This window comes from Gorilla gorilla, chromosome Y (assembly GCF_029281585.2).
Source record: "Gorilla gorilla gorilla isolate KB3781 chromosome Y, NHGRI_mGorGor1-v2.1_pri, whole genome shotgun sequence".
NCBI classification, from domain to species: Eukaryota; Metazoa; Chordata; class Mammalia; order Primates; family Hominidae; genus Gorilla; species Gorilla gorilla.
Genome location: NC_073248.2, coordinates 30,707,322 through 30,724,874, shown reverse-complemented (window position 1 = coordinate 30,724,874; position 17,553 = coordinate 30,707,322). Strand labels below are relative to the sequence as shown.

At 36.1% G+C, this 17,553-nt stretch overlaps 1 protein-coding gene across 25 annotated transcripts in view; it reads right to left on the bottom strand.

Moving 5' to 3' along the window:
• UTY (ubiquitously transcribed tetratricopeptide repeat containing, Y-linked) overlaps positions 1 to 17,553 on the bottom strand; it is a 245,450-nt gene that overhangs the window by 170,244 nt on the left and 57,653 nt on the right. For all 25 annotated transcript variants that reach the window (XM_055377186.2, XM_055377177.2, XM_055377188.2 and 22 more), the window contains exons 5-6: positions 9,130 to 9,188; positions 5,371 to 5,491 (exon numbers count right to left, since the gene is read on the bottom strand). In XM_055377186.2, coding sequence (XP_055233161.1) covers positions 5,371 to 5,491; positions 9,130 to 9,188 — 180 coding nt within the window. The remainder of the gene's footprint in view (positions 1 to 5,370; positions 5,492 to 9,129; positions 9,189 to 17,553) is intronic.

Sequence of the window (17,553 nt, the reverse complement as noted above, 5' to 3'; positions counted from 1 at the left end):
ACTACCCAATGTATGTACACATGTCTCAGAAGCATCACACTGTATCCCATAACTATGTCCAATTATTATGTGTCAATTAAAAATAAAATTTAAAAAATAATTTTAATATTTAAAAATTCTGTTAAATATGACACTTTTTATTTTTATTCAAGGCAGCTTAGTCATCCCAAAATGATCTGAGGAATAAGGCCTGAGTTGTTTGTTATATGCATTTACGATCTCTCACCACAGCAAATTTTAAGAGTTTAAAAAGTCCTCATTAATAACTCTATTTCATGACTTAATAATGTCAATCACAATCGTGCTCGATGAATTTTAATCCAGACTCTGCCCTTAAATAAACCTATTTTATATTAGCTTGCAGATAGGGACTGCTGGTCTGTGTGTCTTTATATAATTAAAAGCAACTTCAAAGACCACTTGATCTCTGATCTACATGTGTCTGCTGTCACATTTATCCATTCGATATTTGTTAAGAACCTATATGATAAGTCTTAATTTTTTAAGCTTATTTTTGTTATGTGATGCCTAGTACTTAGACAGTATCCTAAACGTTGAAGAGCCAAGTAAAATTTTGTCAGATAATGTCATATACCTTATTTACTCACTATGTCTTAGAAGGTGGATATACTTATTCTATGCCCACAGGTATCATAAGAACCAATTAGGCACCCCTAGGTAGGGTTACACATTTATTTAAAAGGCAAAATAAAATCAATTTATGTTTTTAAAAATTGCTTCAAGAGTAATAAAACATGACCTTTTTTTTTGTCCTGGTTTTGAACATAGGAATGATGCCATAAATCTCATCTTCTTTACCCCTTTCACATCTGCCTCTTAAATCAGCATTTATTATTTTCCACTAGCAAATTTTAAGGGGACAATAAATACCTCAGTATGCTCACCAATTATCCTCATTTTCAAACACAAAGGATTTTAAAAATCCAAAAGCTTCTAATGTTGATGTGTGTTCAAATAAATCAGCATATGTAGACATAAGTAAATATTTAGTAAATTTCTATACAATCTTTTTTCTGGCTTTATTGAGGTATGTTTATTGATATATATATATATATATATATCCCTCAATAAACTCATAATACCTCAAAATACTATGTATTTATATATATATAACTTTATATATAAAATTATATATAAAAATTTGTATATATACAAATTTTACATATAAGATATATATATATAAAATACTGTGATGTAAACATATACATATATTGTGACATGTCTACAATAATCAAGCTAGTTAACATATCACCTCACATTTATTTCCTGTATGTCCTCCACATGTAAGAAGTGGTAAGGGGGGGGGGATATTGTGAGAATGCTTAAGATCTACTCTGTTTATGCAATCTTCATTAAATCAAGTAGTTGTGCTGGTGTTAGCTACTGAAGAATATTGTGTTTCCCATATATATTTGTATATACTATTCCTACCTTCAAGAAACAGTTTTAACAGTTTACCAGTTTATGTAAGTTGCTAGGCATTATATAAAACTATCTGTCAAAATTAAACTTTTTTTTCAAGTAACGATAATCCACTGCTGCAAATATATACAAAGTATAACAAAATATCAGTAAAATCACTTATAGTGAGAGATAATAAAGTAAAATCTTAAAGATTATCTGAAGAAGGAAAAAACAAAATGTGAAGTAAAAAAGTCGCTCTAAAATGGAATAATTCATATATACTTTTAATCTAGTTAATCAATTGACAACTGCTATTTCTACCATGTATTAAACACATGGAAATTTGATTAATTTCACTTTTTAAAGGATGGATTAAATTCTGTGACAGAAAAACAGAATTCACAAATACTAGATAATGGCCCCAGATTAGAGAAATTTTAGATGGCAGATGAGAAACAGAACTTAAAAGGGCTGATGAGCCAATTAAATTTTTATTTGTCAGGTACTTTCATTTCCTTTACTTAGTCACTATGTCCTAGATGTGGGTATAATTATTCTGTGTCCCCAGATTATATTAAGAATCAAATAGGCACTTTAGCCAAGGTTACGCGTTTAATTAAAAGTGTTAACATCAAATTTTAAAATCAAATCTGTTACTTCAATGCCAGTTTACACTATATTAAAGCTGAATTAAACTATTTCAGTGACATTTGGCCATTTTCAGGAACAATTAATGAACTATAAAGCCCTGGAATGTATGCCATGTATAAATGAAAGAGAGACAGATCTACTGCGAAAACTACCTGTATTTTATTTAAATAATTTAGCATTTAGAAATATCATATATACTCTTTCATGGAACTAAGGGAAGAAAATGAAGTAGAGAACTCATGAACTGTAATGAACTTAAATTCTGTTCTCCATCACAATATATCCATTCTGTAACCCTCTTGGAGAACTAAACCTTACTCAAGAATGAGACTGTGAATAATATTAGCCCTCTGATAGGAAATAACTTAATGAGCACATAGTGTATTTCTGGCAAATGATAGGCAAGGCAAACTTTGGAGGCTTTTCACAAAGTTACTACTCATTTTTGAAGACAGCAATGGAAATTTTACCCTTTTCCATACTCTAAATCAAGGTAAGAATGATAAATCATATATTTATTGAGCAGTTAGTTATTACCAATATTACTAAGCATCTAAGTCATTACTCTATAATGTCCCTATGAAAATATGAAAAAAAAAGTCATTTTAATTACACCTGGTAAGTATCTTCTACTAAACATGGAAAAATCCAACAGAGAACAAAAGTGAATATGGATCTTTGATGAGGTATCTGTGTATCTGAATCAACTAACCTTGAAGCCTGGACTTCCTATTATGAGTTAGTAATTTTTGAGTTGGAATTTATAAAAGTAAAGCCCAAAGTGTCTCTCTGAGTACACTTTGCCAGGAAAACACCTTGCTGTTATACAAATATCATGATAGATTCCATCTTTAGCTATATAAATTACTAACCAACTAAAGAAAACTGGAAACTTTGAAAAGGGAGATATTCATTCTAACTCACACCTTTAATCATTTTAAATGCCAAGTACTTACAGCAATATACAGAAATATCTCTTCCTCAGTTAAACTATCGATGCCTATAACAATCTCAAAAATAGACAAGGAGTATTTTGATTATGAGGGAAAACTTAAGAAATAAAATTTCAGGATGAGATAAAAATCAAGCAAGATATTCACACTAAGAGAAGATTAATGTTGAAAACATCCCAAAACTTTTTAATGCTATACAAATGAAATAAACATCAAAAACTTGTTGAGTGTTTAAAAAAAATGAAAGATGGGCAAAAACAAAGAAAACAGCATATATCTAAGACATTTTTTGCTAAAACCAACCTTACTTGAAGGGTTTGCTACCCTTTACATATGACTAAGCAAAGAAAAGCACATATAGGAATGAGTTATCTGTTAATATGTTCTGAGAAAATTTTACCATATTTATTTTCTGCTGTAAAACATCTTAGAGCCTTTTACAGACTTTATGTGTGTGTGTGTACACACATATAATGTGCAGAGAGGATTAAAATCTACAAAGTGGCATAGCTGTACTTATTTTCAATTTCAAATCCACAGGTATCTCAAATGGTAAGCAATTTGTAAATGTTACTCTGAATGTGAGAAAAATTGAAAATTTGAAAATTTCAGAAAGACTGAAAAATTCTATTCTATTTTTCCACATCAACTGCACTTAACCTTGGACTTAGGGACTCCTCAGCTCCACTTTTTTCTGAGTAGTGTGAAATCTAAGTTATTTATGTAGTTTACTTGCAATGATTTTAATGTTTTGGGTTGACTATGTTCCATCAGCATCATACTGTAAAAAACATAAATAGCAGAAACAGTCCACATAACTGTAAACTTTAAAACAATTAAGGCATAATTGAGTTAAGAACGACATGCAATAAGGCATTAATTAATTCAGCAAGTCTGCGTTGCACAGACAAGCACATTCAAAGAAAGGTATGAATCTTGACAAGCTCCTCGCAGTAATTTCTGAAGTCCTTGGAATATCTAGTTTGACAAGAGTGTCTTTATTTATCTGGGGTTTTGGTTCATCCCAGATAGTTATGCTAACAATTGATTTATGGCAGAGGCCTGGGGCAACATGGTATCAGACCTCTCTCTGTAGGCACTGGAGACTAAGCTACTAAGGTAGCTTAGTAGGCAGGTCCTTCACAGCTACAAGATCAAATCCTAGTAAAAACTCTGAAAAGCAACAGTCACTGAGTTCCTCTGGTGGACAATATTCTGTCTATGTTTTCCTAACTTGCTGCAGGGAGAATCAACTGCAGCTCACAGATGTACAACAAAAGAGGACAAATGAAATCTTGCAGCTGGTTCTCTCTCCTAGACTCTGCCCTTACATGTCTTTTCCTTTGATAATTTAAACGTGTATTCTTTCACTGTAATAAACTGTAACCATGAGTATAACTGTTATCTGGGTTAAGTCCCTCTAACAAATCACTGAACTTGAGGGTGGTTTGGGGAACCCCAAACAACACAGTTTTTAAAAAGCATTCCTTTAATATTTCTGTGTTAGTGAGTTCAAAGTAAATCCTATTGTTAAGTTACATAAATACCCTCCACCTGTAAAATTAAGATAATCTACAAAAGATCTGTATCTGGAAAAGGAGAAACATTCTTAATACGCATAAAATCACAAACCTTATTATTTTCTCCAGAAGCTATAATTCTTTCAAAAAACAATGCTTTTAACTTAAAGGGAAGACTTATTTTCATTAAAGTCTTGGAAAACAAAATAGCTTCACATAGCAAAAAAGTAAAAAAAATTTGAGAAATCAAGTTTCCACAGAATTAAGATATTTAAACAATAATGTAATTTTTCCCAAAAATCTGCATATTACCCAAAAACTGTTTATTTAGCAACTGGCAGTCCAAAAGCCTTAGAGCGAATATTATATTAAACAACTTTGCTATGATACATGTTTTGCTATAATAGGTGTACATTTCTAATAAGACCTATACAAAACAATAATCAATAGTTAAATCACTGGTATGACATCACTAACTGGCCTGTTCTCTCTCTCTTTGGTGGCAGACACACAAAATAATGTTGATGCTCAAAGGAAATCAAAACCTTCACCATCTCCTGATTACATAAAAACTTTTAAAATTAAACAAAACAAAAACTTTAAGGTGTTAAAGTTATCTTGCAAGTCTTGGTATTCATTTTATATCCTGAAACTCAGTTCCAACCTTATTTTAACCCTTTAGGTCATATCCTCAATTTTCTAAGATTCTCATAACACTAAATTCCAACGCTTCTCAGTGACATTAAAGTGTGCATGCGCACATGTGCGTGCGCGCACACACATACGAAATTGTGTATGTGGGAAAAATCTCAACCACCTACCTTTAAACTAGACTTGTAGTCCGTGTTCACTTTGAACATGAGCCCAAGTCGTAAATGAATTTCCTTGGCTCGACAAAAGCTGGGGTCAACATAAAGGACATCTTGAAATGCTTTAATTGCCCTGAAAAAAATAAAAACATAAGAAACTGTGATTTTTAATACTTACATATATCTCACTTGATAGTATAGGAAACATTCTGGTTATTTAATTCTATTGAAAGTACCAACTTTATAAAAAACAGTATGAATGAACAGAAAAGATTAGAAAGGGATAAGAAAGCGCATAATCCTTTTGTTCTCAATTCCATCAACTATTCAAAAATATCTAAAGGTTCAAGAAAAAAATTCAGTGGAAATTACTACAAATCTTTCTGAAACATTCAAGGAAGAACAGCAGGAAAATGTGAAAAGGTGAGAAAGTGAAGGTGTTAATTCTTCTTCTATTCAGCTTCATATAAGCCAACTTTTTAAAACTTTATTTCTGCCTTTCACTTTTGGTATACTCTTTTGTTGTAAATGACAAGGTCTCAATCTGTCACCCATGCTGGAGTGTAGCAGGAAAATCACAGCTCACTGCAGCCTGGACCTCCTGGGTTCAAGCAATCCTCTTACTTCAGCCTTCTGAGTAGCTGGAACCACAGGCTCATGCCAACACTCCTAGCTAATTTTTTCATTTTTTGTACAGAGAGGATCTCTCTTTGATGTCCTGGATGGTCATGAACTTCTGGGCTCAAGGGATCCTCCTGCACCAGCCTCCCAAAGAGCTGAAATTACAGGCAAACACCTGGCCTGTTTGCCATTATCTACTACCATTCTAAGTATGTGTAATAACATGGATAGGGGATCAATTTTTATTTTTTCCACATAGATTTCCTATAGTCTAGCATAATTTGTGGAGCAGACTATTCTAATTCCAGAGCAATATGGTGTTACCTTTGATATAAATCAAGTACTCATGTTCATGTGGGACTGTTTCTGGGTTCTCCAATCTAATTCAGTGTTGATTAGTCTATCAATCCACCTTTGTTCAAATGCTATCATACTGTCTTAATTACTGTTTCTTTTTTAAATGGGTCTCTCCAATAAAGAAAATCCACAGATAAGTAGAGCTTTTCTTTTTAACAGTGAGTGTATTTTGAATATTTTTACTGCTTGAATTATGTAAATGATAACTTCCTCAAAAATAAATACGAGCAAAAATCTGCTTGAATCTAAACTATTCTCCAAATACTTTGAAAGTAACAATTTAGAATCTTAAGTGTTTCTAATACAAATGACATTTTCTATACAGTATAAAAAGATACAGATATCAGTAATATGACAAAATGGGATATAGGATACTACACGTGCCCCTAATAGGTTAGTCTGATAACTAATTTCCTACTTCTAAAATTATGTATATTCCATATCCATTAATTCCAAGATTAAGCATTTTAAAAGGTAGGGGGTTTGGGGAGTTATACAGACATCACTTAAAGACAACACATTAATCTTTTGCTTAGCGTTAGTGACATATATATTAAAGCAATCACTATTTTGTATCTATGCTAGCTTTATCTGTCTAGTGATTTTACGTTCTTATCTTCAATCTATGGGAGAACATGAGTTATCACAATTATATGAAAATTAATCAACATGATGCACACTAATCACATGATGCACATGTAATCAACATGATGCACACAGTTTATTTCCCTAAACTGTATAGGAATACAGTTTCCTTGTCACTAGTTTTACACTGGATTTCACCTAAGTAAATTCTGGCTAAAATGATTTTATCTATATGCCCAGAGAAATAATTTAAAATACTGATTAAAATAACCATCTTTACATGGGGCAAAGCATAATAAATTATTCTACTAACTACAACTTACATCCTTACTTTTGAATACATGCCCCCTAAATTCTTTACCAGTGTTATCACTGCCCTGGGCAGACAGGGGCAGGTCCCCAGTGAAACCTGACATTCAAGCCAAAGAAAGCCTGAAACCTGAAAACTGGGCTGCCAGTTACAGGTAGAGTCTGTGACCCAGAGTGAGAACTTCCTTGACAACTTTTAGCCAGCCAAAAGGTGCTTTTTCCAGGCCCATCTTGGACCAATCAGCATGCACTCCCCCATTCTGAGCCCACACAAACCCCAGACTCAGCCATACTTTAGCACTATCCACCTTTGGGTAGGGGCTACCCACTTCAGGTCCCCTCTCAGCTGAGAGCTGTTCTGTTCCTCAGTAAAACTTTTCTGCCTTGCTCACCCTCTAGTTGTCCATGTTAGCTCATTCTTCTTGGACCTAGAACAAGAACCCAGTACCCACCAAAGGGCAGGGCATAAAGTGACTGCAACACTGTAGCCCTCCTGCCCTCTATCCACACCGGGTGGCTGCACCATGTGACAGGAAGCAGCAGGGTGCCAGGCCAGCCCAGGAGCCGTCGACTTAAGCCAGGTAATGGGACTGAACCAACTGGGAGACACACAACCCCGTTCGCTGGAAGTGTGTGGACTTGGTGAGGGAGCGGTAATACGAATGAGGGAGTGGTAATATGAATGTACTGTAACACTTCGTGGGGGCTCAGACACCAGGACTCCCCAAGCCAGAGCTGTAACAAACTGTAACACCCCCTTTGGGGCCTTGTGGTTTTTGGCATCTCCGAATATTTTCAGCACCACGGTGTTCCTCTAGTCCAGTTGCCAGCACCCAAGGCGGAAGCCGCTGAAGGCACCGTTGGTCCAGCCACAGACTTGCGCAGAGCTCACCCATGTGCCAGCACCTGGAGTTGCCCAACCTGCCGGCACACCTGACTGTATGCCATGGCCAGACCCCATGCCCACTGGCTCACATAGGTCTTGCCACTCTGCACCTGGCTCCCCACTGGTGGGTGTGAAATCTGGGCGGGTACCATGAGCCAAGCACAGCCTGCAGGGCCAACTGGGCAGAGCCAGTCCAGCCATCAGGAACCAAACTTGAGCAGAGGCCCTGCCAGACAAACAGGTCTTGTGAAGCGGCACCCAAAGGATCCTTTGTCAGTACCCTTCCCAATGATAACTGAACAGAAAGTTTTTCTGTTCCAATGCAAAGTTTTTCTGCCTTTCGATTCCAATGCCAAAATATGCAGAAAATATGCATTTTTTGGTTTCAGTAGGAATTTTGTTTAAATTATTAGACTGGGGACCCAGACATCAGGTCTGCTTATACCACTAAATAAATGGTTAAATAACAGTGACCAAGAGCTAACATATCTATGACGGATTATACAAGACGGTTAGTGAATTAAGTTTAAGATCTCTTAAAACAATGTATATTATTCATGAAAAAAATCATTATAGAATCTTAACGCTTAGTAACAAACAATTATTTCCAGACTTGATGTAATTAAATGCCCAAAGGCAGAGAAGGAAGAAAAACAGATGGCAGGAAAAGCTATCCAGGTTAAAGTTAAATATTCACCTGTGGGAAAACATGTCAAATAGCTGTCAGTGCATATTTAAGAATTGGTAATAAACATTACGGCAACCTACACATTGCAAATCTTGATCACGTAGTTATTATCTTCCTTCGGACTGTCACAGCACTCAAATTGGGTAAAACATAAAATAGGAGCAGGGCAGTTTATAATCAAGTTACCAGTTACTGGCCAAGATGAAAGAATGATGGGCTGAACTTGATTAGAAACTGCCGTAAAATAAGTGATACTACTGGAAATGTATGGTTACAGACATTAAAATCACCATTTACTGGAAATAAATGGTATAAGTCAACTTACCAATGAAATGCATTGTAGTAGAAGTAGACCAAACCAAGGCCATATAAAAACGCAGCATTCTGTTAATATAAAACACAAAACAACCTTTATAACAGATTTTATATCTATTACTATTGCATATATTAATAAGAAGTCATGTAATGAGATGTTTTAAGTTCTGAATATTTTACCATATATTACAATATTCTTCTCTACTTTTTCTCAAGTTATCTCCATTTTGAAAATTGGAATCAATTTGCCATTCAATGTTACAAAAAAGGTAGTTACCTTTTTTTTTTTAATGCACAGCATCACCCTCTACTAAATGTTAGTACAGATTGTTCATCCCTTATCCAAAATACTTGAGACTAGGTGTTCCAAATTTCCAAATTTTCTGGGTTTTAAGTACTTGCGTATACATAGATACCTTGGGGATGGAACTCAAGTTTAAACACAAAATTCATTTGTTTTATATATAGCTTATACACATAGCCTGAAGGTAACTGTGTACAAAACGTTTAATAATTTTGAGTATGAAACAAAGTTTTTGTATACTGAACCATCTGAAAGCAAAGGTGTCACAATTTCAGCCACCTAAGAGTGCAATCTGTGGTTGTTTGGCATCACCATCTATTCCTAATCAGGAATTTACATATGCCACTGAGAAGCAATCATTTTCTTACACTAATTCACACATAAGTGTTTAAAACAGTAAAAAATATGACACAAGATTATACAGAGAGAAAACAGTGTCTGGGTAACTGAACAGCATGGTAGCATACAGTCATGGGCCTTGTTAATGACAGACAATATATATATACAACAGTGGTCCCACAGGACTATAATAATTGATTTTTACTGAGCTTTTCTATGTGTAGATATACAAACACCATTGTGTTATAATTAGTTATAGTATTCAGTACAGTAACATGCTACACAGGTTTGTAGCCTATGAGCTAGAGTCTACACCATTCAGCAAAGCTGTGTAATAAGCTGCATCATTTGGGTTTCTGTAAGTACACCATATGATGTTCACACAATGTTGCAACTGCCTAAAAACAAATTTGTCAGGTTGCATTCCTGTCATTGAGATGAATGAATGTACCTGTATCAGCTGATAAACTGCAACAACAACAAGAACAACAACAGAACAGCAGGTTTTCAGTCTCCACCTATGATGCCGTATTTTGATGAAAAATTTACTGTACACACTGCATTATTTATTTATTTATTATTATTTTTTGATACGGGTTCTCACTTTGTCACCCAGGCTTTAGTGCAGTGGCATGACCTAAGCTCACTGCAACCTCTGCCTCCAGGGTTCAAGCAATTATCCTGCCTCAGTCTCCTGAGTACCTGGGACTACAAGCACCCACCACCACACCACACTCATGGGATTACAGGCATGAGCCCCCATGCATGGCCTGAATGGCTTGTTAAATGTTTCTGCAGAATTATCTGCCTGATTCACAATGGCTTTTGCCTTGGATATCTCTTTCATTTTATAACCTGACATGAGTTCTTGTTATGAATGTCTGCTGTCCTAGTCCTTCAATAAGTCCATCAGGCATTTTCATCACATTGTCTGTAGGCACCTTCCCTGCAGTCTTAAAAACATCACCTTCATTATCACTATTATCACAATCACCTTAATTCAACCAGACTATTCTGGCTATTTCACAATTGTTAAAAGAACAACTAGGGCCTAATTATTAATGTTAAAGTCTTGATATATATTTCTTCTAGCTTTATTTTGTGTATTTAAGGAAGAGAGATGTCATTTTTTTCTTACTTGACATAGAAAATCCTTCAAAATTACCACCTTGTTTATCGTCATCACTGAACACGGTCACAGAGCATAGCTGTGCCAGACATTAAGACAATGATATCTTTAGTCACTGCATTCCAAATACAAGCAATAGCATATACAGCATCATTCTTCATGCTAACTCCTTCTGAAGACCTGCCACACTCACATCTCTGTTCATTCATGCTAGCATGCTATTCATGAAGAATTTTTATATTTAGTCTTTATTGATATAAAGATACCCTGCTCACATGGTTGAATTAATGAAGTCACATTTGGAGAAAAGGACATGGCAAAAAGATTATTTCTGAGTAAAATTTCAGCTGAAGGATGAGCAGAGCAGATGTCAACCAGTCCAGCTTCCTGCAATGAGTACAAGCAGCTAGTACAAAATATTTATGAAACGAATCAGAAAAGATGTTGCTGGTAATCCATGCCTTTCTGTTAGTATAATAATGAACTGGTAAGAAATTCACTCCCTGAACACAGTACACAAGCTTTTGCCTACCACATAAGTTCAGATTTATGCATGCTTGTCACATTAGCACATGTCAGCACAGTTATTTTTAAACCTCTGCAACTAGCTTGTTGAATATTCAACCGTTCTCTTCAGTTTTCAGTTTACTGCGATAACAGCCACTTGTTTCATGAACACACTATTATTATGTGGCATGTATTCAATGCAACACTGACGGATCCCCTCTTTCAATACACAGTCAAAATCTATGTTTTTAGCTTTACACACTGTTTTCCTATTTCTCATTAACTTCAGTTCATCCTTTCCACACAGAACTTCAACAGTTTATCCTTCTGTTTCTTCAAGTCACACTGGCGGTCATTCCAATGCTATATGCTCTTCTATAAATGTTTCACACTTACATCACAGTTCAGTTTCTCTATGTTTGACTTTATGTGCTATAAACACAAATGCTTCCTCTTTTTCTTACCATTTTTACCCATAAGGTTATCTGCAGGACTTTTCTGATACAGTCTCTTTACATCACTAAGCAGACAACAAGCAAAAAACAGTGCATAGAGGTTTGGGCCCCATGTGGGGCATTGTGGAGATCCTGCCATTGGCACATTCAGGCTACACAAGTGTCATTTTATTACCCTTTGTGGCCTTGCTTATCTGGGTTTATCTGGCATGGATGGAAAAAGTATGTAACAGCTGAAGGGACCTGAGAGTGTCTTCTTCCCTTGGGGATGGTGAATAAACTATGTTCTATGCACCTGCACTTGGACTAGGACACATCACATGAGGCTGGCTGTGAAATTTTTAAGTTTTCAATTTATGGAGCGCATTTTAAATTTTAGATTTTTGAGTTAGAAATGCTCAAATATTAAACAGTTCTCTTCAGTTTTCAGTTCACTGTGATAATCTCCACTTGTTTCATGATGAGCACCCAATTTTCTTTTTATAGTTTAAGTTCTAGGGTACATGCGCACAACATGCAGGTTTGTTACGTATGTATACATGTGCCATGTTGGTGTGCTGCACCCATTAACTCGTCACTTACATTAGGTATATCTCCTAATGCTATCCCTCCCCCCTCCCCCACCCCACAACAGGCCCTGGTGTGTGATGTTCCCCTTCCTGTGTCCAAGTGTTCTCATTGTTCCCACCTATGAGTGAGAACATACGGTGTTTGGTTTTTTGTCCTTGCGATAGTTTGCTGAGAATGATGGTTTCCAGCTTCATCCATGGCCCTACAAAGGACATGAACTCATCCTTTTTTATGGCTGCATAGTATTCCATGGTGTATATGTGACACATTTTCTTAATCCAGTCTATCATTAATGGAGATTTGGGTTGGTTCCAAGTGTTTGCTACTGTGAATAGTGCCGCAATAAACATACATGTGTATGTGTCTTTATAGCAGCATGATTTATAATCCTTTGGGTATGTACCCAGTAATGGGATGGCTGGGTCAAATGGTATTTCTAGTTCTAGATCCCTGAGGAATCGCCACACTGACTTCCACAATGGTTGAACTAGTTTACAGTCCCACCAACAGTGCAAAAGTGTTCCTAATTTCTCCACATCCTCTCTAGCACATGTTTCCTGACTTTTTAATGATCGCCATTCTAACTGCTGGATGAGCACACAATTATTACATGGTATGTATTCACTGCAACACTGACAGATCCCCCTCTTTCAATATACAATAGAAATCTACACATGATTCTCAATATGTGTTAAAAACAGTATTTTAAACTCAGAAAAGTCATCTAGCCATTACATTTTTAGGTTTTTAGACGTCACTAATTCTTTTTGCAGCATGAAACAGGGAGATGGATTCCTGCAGTAAATTATAATTTTAGGTTGCCTTGGCATCCATTTTGAATATAAGCAGAACTTTTTCATATTAGAAGCAGGACTTAGTTGCCCTTGACACAGTTTCTAATTTCTCCCTCTTCCAGTTCCTCAATATAGTTAATCTAGATATCTGCCTTAAGCAATTGCCTCCTGGTTACCACTTCCCTGTGGAAGAGCTAGACACAACCTACTTGATTTACCCCACCAACCCTTACAACCTACAAGGATGACACAGATATGCCACCACCACCACCTCTCAGTCACACCCTGAACTCCTGTAACTTGCTCTAAACCCACCAATTAGAATCACTGAGGGAAACCTGCTGGGGTAATACCCGGAGTCCTAATAAAGGCTTCGGCCCATAGTTCCCTCACACTGTCTCCACTGGATTGAGCATCCCAGAGAGTTCCCCCTTTCCACATACCTGCAAGGCAAGCTATCTCTTCCCTGTAATACACTACTTCTGTTATTTCATTTGTATTGTGGTGCACCACCCTCTGTCTCACCTGACTGTTAATCCAAACCAAACTCTCCTCCTGTCAAAACTCTCCTAGAGATGTCTGTCTTGGTAGGAATAAACTAGACCCTGGTTAAGTAAGAGCCACAAGGCTTCTGCCAGAACAGATGCTCCATGGCTTATGATGGGGTTATGTCCCAGTAAACCATGATAAGTTGAAAGTGTGGCAACACATTTAATGCACCTAATCTACTGAGCATCATAGCTTAGCCAGGCCCACCGTAAGCATGATTAGGACATTTATTTATTTATTTTATTTTATTCTATTTTTTAAGACAAGGTCTTGCTCTGTCAACCAGCTGGAGTGTAGTGGCACAATCATGGCTTCCTGCAGCCTTGACTTCCCAGATTCAGGCTATCCTCCCACCTCAGCCTGCTGACTGACTGGGAACACAGGCACACGCCACCATGCCTGGCTAAGTAATTTTGGTAGAGACAGGGTTTCACCACATTGCTCAGACTAAGGCACATTTGCATTAGCCTATAGTCAGGCAAAATCACTGAAAACAAAGCTTATTTTATAATAAAGTGCTGAAAATCTCATTTAATTTACTGAATATTGTACTAAAAGTGGACAACAGAACGGCTGTATGGGTAACTGAAGCTCACTGCTTCTGCTGAATACATACCACTTTCACACCTTCATAATATCAGAAACTGGGAGTAATCATTGCTAGTGAGGAACTGTCTTTATAGATGGGTTTCCTCTGACAGGGACATCTGGTGAGAAGGACATCTGATCACAAGCATTGGGCCATCCACCAAAATATAGCAGAATTCTTTGAAAAGCACACTGTATACGTTCAGGGCCACCTGTCCTGGATTTCTTTCATGGCAAGGCTAGAATTTCTGGGCATTCTCTAGAAACCTCAAAACCAACTTAGATGTCAAGTACTCAAAAGCTCACAAAGACCAGAACTACAGAATGCCAAAGAGAATATGGGCAACATTAAATAGCTATGACAATCCTAAGCAAAAAGACAAAGCTGGAGGCATCATGTTACCCAATTTCAAGCTGTATTACAGGGATACATTACCCAAAACGCATGGTACTGGTCCAAAAATAGATGTTTAGACCAATGGAACAGAACAGCGAGCCCAGAAATAAAGCCATACACCTATGCCAACAGATCTTCAAAAAAGCTGTCAAAAACAAGGGGAAAAGACTCCCTAGTCAATAAATGGTGCAGGGATAACTGGCTAGCCATATGCAGAAGACTGAAACTGAACCCCTTCCTATTTATAGTTACAAAAGTCATAGATGGTTAGACTCCAAATGTAACACACAAAACTATAAAAACCTGAAAGACAGCTTAGGCAATACTTGGCTAGCCATATGCAGAAGGCTAAAACTGAACCCCTTCCAGCTTACAGTTACCAAAAGTCAAAGATGATTAAAGACTTTAAATGCAACACACAAAACTATAAAAAACCCTGAAAGACAGCTTAGGCAATACCATCCTGGACACAGGAATGGGCAAAAATTTCATGACAAATACACCAAAAGTAATCGCAACAAAAGCAAAACCTGACAAGGGGGATCAAATTAAAGGTAAGAGTGTCTGCAGAGCAAAACAAACAGAGTAAGAAAACCAAGCATAGTAAATGGACAATCTACAGAATGGAATAAACTATTTTTTCAAAGTATGCATCTGACAAAGGTCTCCATAAGGAACTTAAATTTACAAGACAAAAACAACCCCATTAGAAAGTGGGCAAAGGACATAAACTAACATTTTTCAAAAGACATGTATGCAGTCAACAAGCATAGAGAAAAAAAAGTTCAGTACCACTGATCATTAGAGAAAAGCAAATCAAAATCACAATGAGATACCATCTCACATCAATCAGAATGGCTACTATTAAAAAGTCAAAAAATAGCAGGTGCTGGCAAAATTGCTGAGAAAAGAGAACACTTATACCCCCTTGGTGGGAGTGTAAATAAATTAGTTCAACCATTGTGGAAAGCAATATAACAATTCCTCAAAGAGCTAAACCCATGCAGAACTACCACTTGATTCAGCAATCCCATTATTGGGTATATACCCCCAGAGTATATTCTCACTATATAAGTAGTATAAATGATGATTTATAGTATTAATCATTGTACCACAAAGACAAATGCATGTGAATGTTCACTGCAGCACTACGCACAATAGCAAACACATGGAATCAACCTAAATGCCCAGCAATTAAAGAGTAAATAAAGAAAATGTGGTACATATACACCATGGAACATTAAGCAGCCATAAAAATGAATAAGATCACGTCTCTTGCAGGAACATGGATGGAGCTGGAGGCTATTATCCTTACCAAACTAAAACAGGAACAGAAACTCAAATACTGCAAGAGACACTGGGATCTACTTGAGAGTGGAGGGTAGGAGGAGGGAGAAGAGAAGAAAAGATAACTATTGGGTACCAGGCTGAATACCTGGCTGATAAAATGATCTGAAGAACAAGCCCTAGTGACATGAGTTTACCTATGTAACAAAGTTTCACATGTGCCCCCAAATCTAAAAGTTTTAAAAAGAGAGAAAGAGCAACATATCAACTGTGTCTACTACAATTTTTTTTAATAGAAATGCTATTATATTCTACCTAGGAAACAACAGTAGTTCAATAAATGTCACTATTTCAACTCTTGATCGATTAATTCATAACATAAAAAGATGTTGGTGTGAGGAATATAAAATATAAATAAACAGGAAATATGCATGGTCATAAACAAATGAAAATTATTATAACAACATATTTGTCACAAAATGTCAACCATTTAGACTTTTGCTTGCCAAAATGTTATATGCCTAGAACATTTTCTATTTCTTCCTAATTCATCTTCCAAACTTCTTATTCAAGTATAACTAACGTATTTTCAAATATCCACTCAGATTTGTTACAATTTGCTTAATATTTTTCTTAAAAATAGCTCATACTATACACCTTATTTTACAAAAAACTTCAACCCTTGCCATGAGAAATAGAAACTGAGCATAAGTAGAAGGCAGTATGAAAACAGAATAAAATGAACACATCGAAATCCAACTAGCTTCATTTGCCTAGAAGTGATTTCAAGAAATAATAAAAACAAAGTTCAATAAAGAAGGACATTAAAAGACAGGTACTAAAAGACTTCTTGGTTTTCCCAAAAAAACTGAAAGGGGAAAAAAGAATCATTAAAGAGAAGTTGAATAATGTATATCAATTAAGAAAGATAGTATCTCTGAATGAAAAGTAAAAACAACTGATATAAACTCCGTAATGACAATATCAATGACACAAGATAAAGCAGGTAAAACCATGGAGACTGCTTGGATGAAGAACTAGATCTGTGAGTGTAAGGAAACCAACATAACTAACCAAGAGATCTTGAGACAGAATTCTAAAAAGTAGAGAGCTACAAAGGCAGCTTCAGAGATCTGAAGTGGTTTAAACTCTTGTTAAGAAAATTACCAATATCAGGGAAAAAGCTATTGAAAGAACTAGAGAGAACACTGTCTACAAAACCAAGATCCGTAACTACTATCATCAAACAGACTGGAAAAATATGCACATAGAGAGCAGTGAATTAAAGATCTCACCTAAGAGTTTGGGAATTACTAGTATGAGGACTGAGTACTCTTCAGGACCCATCTCAAAATTCTTAAGATAAAACCAGAAGCAGGACACATACAGACATTGGAACTCAAAGAATGACAATATGGCAAGTTGCCCGTTTTTCCTTGTTGCCTTCTATATGTTACAGACAGGGTACTGCTGAAGGCTCCAACCCAGGCCACTAAAAAAATCCTATTACTCCTA